The sequence below is a fragment of the Sitodiplosis mosellana genome, unplaced genomic scaffold, assembly GCF_009176505.1.
Source record: "Sitodiplosis mosellana isolate CC-2019 unplaced genomic scaffold, AAFC_SMos_1.0 Smas_scaffold_6165, whole genome shotgun sequence".
Classification (NCBI taxonomy): Eukaryota; Metazoa; Arthropoda; class Insecta; order Diptera; family Cecidomyiidae; genus Sitodiplosis; species Sitodiplosis mosellana.
The window spans coordinates 3,453,451-3,465,084 of NW_022601406.1; the positions used below are offsets into that span (position 1 = coordinate 3,453,451).

Consider the following 11,634-nt stretch of genomic DNA (forward strand, 5'->3'; position numbering starts at 1 on the left):
ATATTTAAGATTTATGTGTGTTTTGTGGCGGTCAAATTGAACTAATGGGTAAGATTGTTACTGCTGTTGTTGTTTTTATTGCTATTGTTAAATTTTGTTTTTTGTCATTGATTTTTTTGCTTCTTGATTATTGTCGTGTGTTTTACGGCTTTTTCTTGTTGCTCTTTCTATTTTTCCATAAATGTCAACTGAGTGCAAAATGAGTGTTTTGATGATTAACATTGAATCTGACTTGTCTCTATTTGTCATTTTTTTCTAAAGAGAAGTTGTAATTTTGCCTTTTTTAAGAAAAAAAATTTATTGCCAGTTTTTAATTACACAAAGTAGTTGTGTCATCATTGTTTGTGTATCATTTCCTTAAAAAAAAGAGAGTGTGATCTAGTCCAACGAGAATTTGGACGAGTGAAAAAAAAACAACAACTTCCGAAACGTGGCTATACAAATAATTGAATGTGATTTACGGTTTGGTCCCACTTTATGTTCTATGTGTATTTTCTCGCGTTCGATTGTCGAACGACTGTTATTTGCTTGATTTTTTAACGGAATACCAATTTTTTTTTTCTTTAAATATTTTCAGTTTTCTCTTCAAATAATTCTTTTCCAGTTTTTCAAATATTCCTCAGAAGTATTTCTATTCTGGATGTACGTCGCATGTGTTGGCAATACCATAATATCATGCATTTTTCTCGTCATTTAACAGACGTGAAATTTCGAGTTAGAAATATCATATCGCTGATGCAATTGTTTCTTTGCTTTAGTTAAAAATATAATCCATTCCCTCCTGGAATTGTTCATTTGCTTTAAATTTTAGAACTGAAATTCCAATATTTCGGTGTTTTGTGTCGGTCTATCTCTCTGATTTTTTTTTTTTTGACGCGACATGCTCTTTTTTTACTAGTATATATATATATATATCATTTTTGGGAGGGACAAATTCCGTTTATCATATCTTAACATAAATTAATCAATTGGTTTGGTCGATAGATATTCAATCACTGCGTCCAAAGAGTTTTTTTTTCTTTCATTCACATTATATTGTTCAACTGCTTCTTCTATTTTTTTTTGTTGCTCAGTTTAGTCTTTAGTGTCAGGAAAATATCTAAAGTCTTAGTCTGAAAAATTTATTTACACTTTGTATTAGTGTCCATTAGTTTTTTCCATAGGTCAAATTGTTCATTAGCTTTGACCATGTGGATGCTAATCGCTTTCCGTAAATTGCATGGATTAAATGCGATGCGACGATTTAGGAATTCGTTGACATGGATGCGTTTCACATTGACCAATTGTGCAACGATACCCGTTGTGAATACATCTTCTAATTTTAAATAGGTTTGTTCTAGGGCTTTTGTATACAAATCATGGATCGCCGAACCGCTGATCAAATAGGCGGGGCCAGTTGTGAATTGTGGAAATACAGATGGGAAATACTGTTGCGGCGATACATAGTATTTGGAACGTTTGTTACGAATCGGCTTCCATCTGGTGCGTAGATAAGGGGAGAAAAATATTGGAATTAGAATTGAAATCAATCAATTTGCATAGCATTTGACAAATGCATTTTTAAACAGTTTCTTCGTCATGAATAACATCGCTACCTTTTTGCTAGTCTTCCAAAAATGATTTTTTGTCGTTCTTCCAGTCGATGTTTATCGATGAATGCCATCAATCGCAGTACATTGATGAACATATCGTCATCGGTTTTGAGTATATATGCTGCACGTGAGCAGTACGTATCGACCCATTCCAGCGATGAAATGGTTTTCAATGTTAAATTGTTGTAGCTATCTATGAAACGACCACGAATAATGTCACTGTACATATAGGATTCGGCTTCCAGCGAATCTTCAATCGATTGAATGTTCGTTGCACCGAGCACAAATGCCATTGCAATGTCACGCCGTGACGCATAATGGCCCCATGTTTGGCGGATGGCAAGACGAGCATCGCGATGCGTCGGCGCCGATGTTATCAAAATTAACAAACCTGAAACGAAACGAAACGAAGTGAAGCGGATTAGTTTCACCGTCGATTCTGGCCCAAAGGAGTTCTCCTTTGAAAGGACTGTGTTCATTTTACACATTTTTTTTAAAATCAAATGTGGAATAGTTACGTATGTGTTCGCCAGCATCGGAACCGCATAGATCGCTGTTTGCTTCAAAATGACCAGATTCGTACAAATCACTTGTACGCACGCCATTTGCCGTATCCAGATGTGGCGTTTTGACGCTCGTATTCTGATGACTATTGCTATTTATGGCCGATGCTGATGATTGCTTTTGTTGTTGCTGCTGTTGTTGTTGTTGATCGGATACACTTTCGGCCACTTTTCCTACGGGCATCACATTTGACGTTGGTGCATACGATGAGCCTATTTTGTGTCGGACAATTTAGTTAAGTGCATAAGATAAATGGAAATAATTCAAAACTGGTTTCCACCGTGTGTCACACACTAAACGAGGCTAACTTACTATTATTATTAGAAATGTTTTTTGGTTGAAATATGGCCGCTGCCGCTATAGACGCTGGAAGTGATAATGACGATGATGATGGTAGATCGGATGAATTTGATCCATCACCTGAATAGCATAGAAAAAAAAGAGCAGAGGAATGAAAAAAAACCGGTTAGTCAGAATGGTTTGCGTGTTTCATCCACTTGTTCGTGGACTGGTGGAATCCAGTGTGAATATCTTCACTTGACTCACCTGCCAAATTAGCTTGCTGTACATTATTATTGACATTAAAATGCGCTAAACTATTACTTAAATTATCATTTGTGTTGCCTAGCAACTGTTGTTTTAATTGTGGACCGACGCCCGATGGCTCAATCAATTTGTTACTGCTACTAATGCTGTTGTCGTCAATTGCATTGCTCTGGAATGTATTGTCAACGCCACCGCCGCCACCGCCGCCACCGCCACCATCCGAATCCAGCATCGATGACACGGATATCAGTGATGGCATTTGAAAACGTTGTGACGTTGGATTATATCGTTCGGTTTGATTTGCATAGTATGATGTGTACAAGAATATTGATAGGCCAACGATGATCAATAGCATGACCAATCGAAGTAAACGATTATGCTGAACGAAATTGGGTGCAACGAACATTTTCATTTTCTTATTTTCTCTCTTGTATTAAATCTAAAAACTTGTTTAATTTTCACTAATTGTCGTGTATTGTTGTTGTTGTTGATCGACGCGTGGTTGGTGTGCGTTTGGAATTCTTAATTTTTCCCTTCAATTTTCCACCACTGTAATTTGCTGTAGCTGCTTTCAAAGCACGGCCACACAGTTGTCAGACTCTTTCACAGTTAATGATGCTATCGATGATGATAACGACGGCACCTAGAATTTATGACAATCAATCATTAAAATTTATCACAATTTTTTGTTTTACCTTGAAATTTTATTTTCCATAAATTTTCTTCGTTTTGAACTTGAAAACAAAATACGGGGAACGAATTTTTTTTTAGCGTCGCAATTCTAATGAGTGATGAATGTTGCATTATATTGTATTTACCTTAAAATTTATTGGTCGTGTGTGAATTGCTTTCGACTTTCCTGCACCTATCAAGCGTATCCAAATCGTCGAATACTTGTGAGGTTTTCTCATTATATCTGCATTTATTAGCGCATTCAAATTATTGTAGTTGGTGGCGATTCACATTTTTTTCCTCTATTTGTTTTGTGTGTGTTTTGTTTTGCTATTGTTATCTATTCGCCTCACCTCACACGGCAAACAGTCACGGACCGACGGCTAATTGTGAGTGGTTTTTTTGTCGATTGATCACGGTACGTTTGATGAAATGATCTCTTAATATTTCAATGTCACTGTTGTTGCACTCCACACGTTTCGGTCGCAACGCCAATGAATGTCTGTTTGAGAGAGGGGAAAAAACACAAGCGTGAATAACGATTTATTCGTAATGCAATGATAATGATAATTATTTAGTAGAAATTATATTAAACGAAAAAAAAAAAAATTAATCAACAAATTTGAAATTCGTTTCATTATGAAATTGCCATTTGATTGGCGTCAATTCTATTTCTATTCAGTGCAATAAATTCCAATGACATTTTCCCACGAAGTTTTCTCTTTCTCCTGTCGCGATTTTGTTCGCGATAATCACTTTTAGTTACTGATAGTCAGCCAAAAATTCCGAAATTAGACGGCTGGCTAGTCAGTCACAAATTTTTCACACATGTCGTTCATGAATCTCTTCGATATATTTGAAAGTTGATTGGTCAATTTTCCAGTGCATATATCGTCGAATAACATGTTAATAGAAAATCCAATAGAACGAGAGAGAAAAATGTGTTACACGTGCGAAGGGCTTGCGACGCCTGAAATACGGCCATATTTTCATATATTTCTATATTTCAGTCATTTTCCGTCATATTTCAAATATTTGGAATATTTGATATATTCAAGGCATATTTCAGCTACATTTTTGACGTTTTTTTGGTATTACCCGATATTGTTGTGGCTATTTCTGTTTGAAATATTCCTCTCAATTTTCAAATGTGCAAAATATTTGAAATATAGCCAAATATGTCAAATATACGAAATATCAAGATGCGATTTGTGATTAAATAATGGTTCAATATTTGAAATATGTTGAATATTTGAAGGTGAAATAAATAAATAAAAATGCTCAAGCGTTATTTCTTAACGTTTATTCTAAACAGATGTTCTTGGTAACATTTCCAAATCAATACTGAATACTTCTCGCTATGTCGCGACTATTTATAGGAAAAAAGGCCAAGCGTAAAAGGCCCAATGCAATGATTGCTTGAATCTAATCTGTTCAATTCTGAACAGAATATTTGACGTATTTGAATATATTTGGAAATATTTCACATATATTTGTTCGTCGCAAGCCCTTCGAACACGTGCAAACGAAGATGGTTGACGAAAACGCACATTCTCCGGCAGATAAACAAAAATCAATTCATTTGAATGAATTAATTAAGATCGAAATTTTACACACATGAGTAATATCACACACACAATGCCAAATAAAGTACACGGCAAATTTCAAGTGAAACCATTTACATTGTTATCGTATCAAGCTAACGAGAGAAAGAGAGAGAGTGATAAATGAATGTTCGTCAAATCGGCGACAAAACTGAATGACATGCCAAATTTAGTTGTTTATTTCAACCAGCCGTCAAATGCATTCAAAAATTGGAACACTTGTTTATTTTTCGCAATTGTACAATGTAAACTTTTTGGTTTGAAATATTTGCATTTCGTAACAACAAATGATAATAAAGTCAACTGAAGTGGAAATGTATTAAGAGAGACAAAGAGAGGGAGAGTGTCGAAAACTTTTAACTCAAAATTAACCACCTGAGAGTTAGACCTTGTTTCTTTCTCTGTGCACGGTGTCGGAAACCCTTTCGAAACGAATCTAATTTATCAACCAGCAGCGGCTTGCCTCCGTCCTCTTTGCCAAAGTTTCAACTAATAAAACGTTTGCAAACATGAATAATTCACATGCACCGAGCAAAAATGTAACACACAAATGAAATAAAACTTGGCCTCTGGAGTGTTGTTAGCCAGTCACGATACGGAGGATTCCATAGTATAATGTTCTTCTTAGTAATGTTCATGTCCTTCGTTGAGCTACAGCTCCGACGATTTGACGTGTTAATAATTAGCAAATTGGTGTCAGTGGCATTTTTTCCATCGTTAATACACTCAATTTGATTGTAAGAGACGCGATGCAAGTGTTTCTCTTCTTCTCATCATCAAACAACTTGATGACAGATGAATCAAATTCTTAAATCGTTACATTATGTTCATTTCGTTGCGAGACTTTAACTTCCAATGAATTAGCACTCAGTTGATTGTACTTTGACAAAGTTCAAATGGTCATTTGTGAGCTGCTTAACAAAAACCTCCAGATCAGCTCATTTGATGCAAAAAATGTAGACAATCAAATTCTGAGTGGTTCAATAATCGGTCGAGTGGCTAGACTCAGTCACCGGCTGATATGGTGTGTCAGTAACAAAAGCTACTGCAAACTAATTTATGAATTCATTTGCCAAATGGATAATAAATAACACGAAACATAAGCAAGTTTTATTGTGTTGTATATTAATCTTGGGCGATCAGTTAGTGCCGTCTGTCAAAAGCGAGCAAGAAACAACAAAGAAAAACACATGCGAACGAAGAAAAAAACAACAACTAATCTCTCGGTCAATTTAGTCAAAATGTGATTCAAATTATGCTCATCGTGATTTATTGGAAAGCTTTGTATGCATCGTTTAATTCATTTTCCTTCTTTTCTACTCCACATTTCTTTACAAAATTTGACCGGCTGGAGAACGGTATTTTTTTTTTATTTATTTTTTTTACTTCTTTTCATTCTTTTGAGTAACCGAATACGAATGAACGATAAAAAAAATGCCGGCAGTAAAAGTTTTCATAATCTGTTGAAGTTGAAATTGATAAGCATCTAAAGCATCGGACATTAATCTTTGTGAGTTTAGAGTGGATGACGAATTGTGTGATATTGCTGCTGCTGCTGCTGGTGGTTCTTATGACCCCGAACGAGGTTCATTAGCTTGTTCATCTTCTGCGTGCGTCTAAATATTTTAATTGTACAGAAAAGACACAAAAAACGAGGTGTACAATTAAGAAAAAAACACACATTCAGAGAGGGAGCGAGGAAAGGTAGGTACAGATGCACAAACATTTAAAGCAAATCGAAGAAGACCATTTAAGAATGGAATTTATTACTCTTTCAACAAGCGGTGCACACGCATGGTGTACGAAAAAATAAACTGGCAGCCAGTCAGCATACACACACACACTGTAGGAACGACGCATTGCGAATGGAAAACGCACACGAACATATAATTGATGGCATTTCTCAATATTTTGCTATTTAATATTCTCTTTCGCATCATCTTCGAAGAGTCATCATTCAAATCAGGGCATGTTTTAATGGATAATTGTTATCAGAGATTACTAATGCACATACACATCTCGATGGAATGAGCTAAACATCTAAGGCTTTTCATTCGTTGTATATGTTCGTTGCTCCATGTAAGCTACGAATATGAGTCCCTTGATTGCATTCATGTAAGACTTATTCGACGAAATTCTGATCTTCTAGATTTTTTTGACAGAATTAATACGTCATACTTGTTGGTATGACCCAACGGAAATCCCATCGATGGAAATCACTCAAATTTTGTTGAAAACAATATAAATGTCAAATCACTCACAACACATATGATGAATATATTGCCATTTAGCTTTAAATTTCTAAGCAAACCAATTTTTTGTTATAATTTTTTTTCATTTTATGATTTCATCGCCAAGCCAACTGAGAAGATTAGAAGAGTAAATAACGATTACTTGTTTGCAATGCTAACACATCTTTGGATTTTTTTTTTACTCTAGCTCAATATTTATATCACACACTATTCTCTGGTCGTTAAATATCTACACCAATTTTTCATGGCAATTATCATTGGAAAAATGTTCCAATAAGATTTCTTTGAAAGTGTAATTATTATGTCGATTATAAAGAAAAATGAAAAGTCTTGGATTTGAAGGCGAACACAACACACAGACACACATACTATTCTTTTCCAACGTCGGCGTCAACAGAAAACCTCGATGATTGATGTTACTCGTCGTTGCTTTCGGCCGTCGATAACTTAATATGAGTTGGCTTGTTGTTGTTGTTGTTGTTGCTTTTTTTTACATTGCAATTTGTTATTTTATAGCATCGAATATCATTGCGCTATATTGCTATATAGATTTACTCACGTGCACTAGTTATCAAGGTGACGTATTGTTAATTTATGAATAGGACAGCGAAAATTGAAACAAATTAAAAATTTGTTTCTTTTGCAAGTAAATATATTTATATGAAATGAGAGAGTGTTTTGTTATCCGAGCCACGTGTTGTCGAAAAATGTCACAACAACAAAAACAATTGACGACAACGTCGGTGACGAGCCGTGTTGGGAGGGATGTATCGAAAATCAGAACGAAACTTGGCTCGCAGCTAGACACAAACAAAGTCGAAGAATTTCCGTAGAGCAAAGCGTAATTGATATGTTGCGAGGCGCAGCGCAACTGATTCAAACACATCATCTCTATACACACCGGACGTACCGAAGCAACTTATAGCAGAGAGAACAGAAAATGTATCTTGAATAAATAGTTAAAGAGAAAAGAAGAGTGAGAGTGTGAGAGAGAGAGAGAGAGAGAGAGAGAGAGAGAGAGAAATAAAAAGAATTATTGTCGCGTGCAGCTATTAGTTTTACGGAAAACATGCCCTGGGTCTACCAGAGGAAGAGAAAAATTCCAATTGTGAGCGCGCGCGCCTCTCAGCTACGAAACCTTCTCCAATTCGTTTGAAATTTGTGGTTACAACGAAATACCAGCAGAGGAAAGCAAAAAAAACGGATTCTCAGTAAGTTTATGGATGCAAAGTTTAATCCAAGATAAAGAGACAGCGAGAGAGAGAGAGAGCTAAGTGCGAAAAATGCAACTATCGAGAACAAACAAAAGCTCTTTGTTACGACTTCATTCAACCGTCATCATTTACTGATCATTTATAATCGCATGCGTGCGGAGCGTGAGTGATCGTTCGGTTTGGTAGCGCGTGCTCGCGCACATCTTGGATGTGTATGTGGAATGCATTCGTTGCAATAAAATTACTTCTAAATGCTAAATTTTGCATAATAGCACAAATTAAATATACTTAGTCTGTGAAGTAACATGTCTAATAATAGAAACATGCTATCTCTCTCTCTGTCTCTCTCTCTTTGTCGCTCTTTCTCTCTTAACTCTCTGCGTGAACGAAAAAAAAAGATGGTAGTAAAAAAAACCAGTCACGGATGTATCTTGGCCAATGCCATAAATGGTTTCGGTATCAACGTATTCTGGTGGCTTATCAGCACAAAGCCCATAGTGGTTTACATCGAAAGACATTTCGTCATATTTTATCAGATTTACTACACAGGCCTAGTAATTAAACGCATTCTAAGTTTTGCTATACGATTATAAATTCTCAATGGAGACAGTTACACTGAATTTAAGATATAAAATCACTCTATGAATTATACACATGTATAAATACAGTGAAGAACAGTTTGTTTTTTTCTTTCTTCTCCTTTGTGCTCTCTTATCGATAAGAGTGAGAGAGAAAATCCCTTCAGTTCCGTTTACGAACTTCAAATGGTCGGAAACATATTTACGATAACATCATTGAAATGTGGCAAAATTCCTTTTTCAGTTCCCATTTGAACGGGCTTTGACAATGGTGACATCCGGCTTTTTCATGTCGGTCATCACACACAACGAACGAACAATTTCTTGGTAATATCATCAAAATCTGTAATGTTTCCTCAATTTCATCGATTTTCTACATACATATTGGATGAGCGAAGTATAAAGAAAATGTCGCGTTTGACTTGACACATTTTAAGCGGATTTAACGATCAGCAATTTCGAGTGATGACGACATGAATGGGATAAAACATGAGAAATGAGGCACATTTTGAAGTAAATTGAGCCGTTTCGCTAATTTATCACGAGTAATCGTTTAAACACATGTGTGCGCCACAGCATAGTCTTTCAACAGCGTTTTTTTTTTCATAGCTACAAATATTGTACACACACATCAAACGTTTGAACTGTGTGTCCAAATCCCATTTAACGCTTCCGAAAAACGATTAAACATTTTCCTCGAAAGAGAGAAAAAAAAACCGACCACATGTTTCCTACAGACGGATTTTCTTGATGTCGATTGATACGTGCCTCTATTTTTAGATATGAAACCTGATGATTCATTTTATATGGACGACGACGCTGAAAACTACAGGTAGTTTGTTTTTTTTGTCTCTCAATCAATTCTCACACAATTTTTTCGCTCGATAATTAATTTGAGACGGCCATGACAAGTGACAACAAGCAACCGTTCAATGGATAATTATCACTGTCGAATGAACGGGTAGACGGGCTACTCCTGTGTGTTGTTGTACAACTTTTTCAATGTATTCAAAGTGGTCGGGTAATCGGAGATTAAACAACAGAAATAGATAGAGACGCACACAGAGCGAAAAAGAGAGAGAGAGAGAGAGAGCGAGCGAGAGGTAGATAGAATGAGGATAAAAATTACATTTCGATCTGAATAATTGCTACTTAACGCCAAGCGCGCAAAACGATGACAACCACTTCAGCGATGTGAGATGAAGACGACGCATTTTGTTGTGATATGGCATCGAATTAATATGCTTGGAATATTATTTCGTTAGCAGATATTTATTTACAGTCTCGCTTCTACTTTAAAACCTCAATTTTGTTTTATTGCCATTGTGATCTTCAATAATAACAACAATAAAGAGCCATCATTTAGTTGCAGCAACAACAACAACAGCAACAACGGCAGCATCAGTAGCGGCGATAGCAACGAAAATTGTGTATGTGAAGAGAAGCAAAAAACATATAGCGGCAGCAAAACTATTCAAACTGACCCTTCTGATGGATAAGTGAAGAAAAAAACCTGACATATAATGCGTCCGAATGTGCAAAATGTTTTTGTGTGTGTTTTTTTCTCTCTCATTTATTTGATGAGTGATCTCTTGTCGTTGCTACGTCCCGGTCGTGATATCTGTGTGCTACAATAATGATGACGACAACGACGTCGGCAAAAAGAAGTCACTTGTAAAAATCCGTAGTGTATGGGCGAGCGCGTTTTTCGGGCATCAACCAGAATACAGTAGTCAGTAGTTGCGATTAAGAGAAATAAGATTATCGAAGCGGCGCGTACGAACAATCGCGCATTTGTTTGTTCGTTGGCACGTTGCTGCAGCAGCAGCAGCTGCTGTTGTTGTTGTTGTTTGTTGTTGTTGCTGCTGCTGCGTTTACGTAAGTCCGGCCACAGACAACAAAACACTTTGTGACTCAAAAGCGAAAAATGTTTCTGTGTTAACAAAAGGTAATGCCGTAATCGGTGAACAAACGAGTGGTCGCGCTCACGCGCGCGCACATGGTGTTGTGGTCAGATGTGACGGCCGATCGGCAAAACAATTAACTCTCGCAACACATAGTGCTGGTCGAGAGTGAGGCCACAATAATCGCATTGTAATCAACGCTAATCAGCAATCGCGCGCGCGACAGAGATAGAGAGAGCCAAAGCTCTTCATCATTGCACACGTTTTCCGATTGCCATATATATCGCGCACATAAAATGTGAAATCCTTGAAAAATCGACATATTTGTCGTGTATTGACATGAGCTAAGATAAAAACGAGCCCAAACCGAAGCGCACGAAGAAGTAAGTAAGCAAAGGGAAAAAAAAACAAGAAGCATAATGTTTAGATGATGTGTGCCTCTTCGATTCAACTCGAATGGTAATAGCAATCACAACAACAATGTTTCCACAATTGTGCTTTGTTCCAACGAACAAATGAACGATACACGGACACGGGTTCTACTGTTGAGCGCGCAAATCGGTTCACATCAATGCCTTTTGTCAATTGGCTATTTGGATAATATGAATGATTATTGCGTAGAATCGAGCATTGTTGTGCACATGCCACACACAGATGAATCGAGAGAGAGAGAGAGAGAGAGAGAGAGAGAGAGAGAGAGAGAGAGAG

The 11,634-nt window shown here is 36.6% G+C and overlaps 1 protein-coding gene across 13 annotated transcripts in view; it reads right to left on the reverse strand.

Annotated features, from left to right (window-relative positions):
• Window positions 1-92: 92 nt before the first annotated feature.
• The window catches only part of LOC129574546 (beta-1,3-galactosyltransferase 5), a 20,243-nt gene continuing 8,701 nt past the window's right edge, over window positions 93-11,634 (reverse strand). For 6 of the 13 annotated variants that reach the window (XM_055456644.1, XM_055456649.1, XM_055456643.1 and 3 more), the window contains 6 exons: window positions 3,521-3,876; window positions 2,703-3,345; window positions 2,469-2,576; window positions 2,111-2,368; window positions 1,596-1,983; window positions 93-1,479 (listed from right to left, as the gene is read on the reverse strand). In XM_055456644.1, coding sequence (XP_055312619.1) covers window positions 1,122-1,479; window positions 1,596-1,983; window positions 2,111-2,368; window positions 2,469-2,576; window positions 2,703-3,114 — 1,524 coding nt within the window. In that variant the 5' untranslated portion in view covers window positions 3,115-3,345; window positions 3,521-3,876 and the 3' untranslated portion in view covers window positions 93-1,121. Of the gene's footprint in view, window positions 1,480-1,595; window positions 1,984-2,110; window positions 2,369-2,468; window positions 2,577-2,702; window positions 3,346-3,520; window positions 3,877-4,674; window positions 4,693-5,353; window positions 7,462-7,789; window positions 7,812-11,634 lie in introns of those variants that run through there. The other 7 variants (XM_055456656.1, XM_055456652.1, XM_055456654.1 and 4 more) reach the window with 5 other exon arrangements.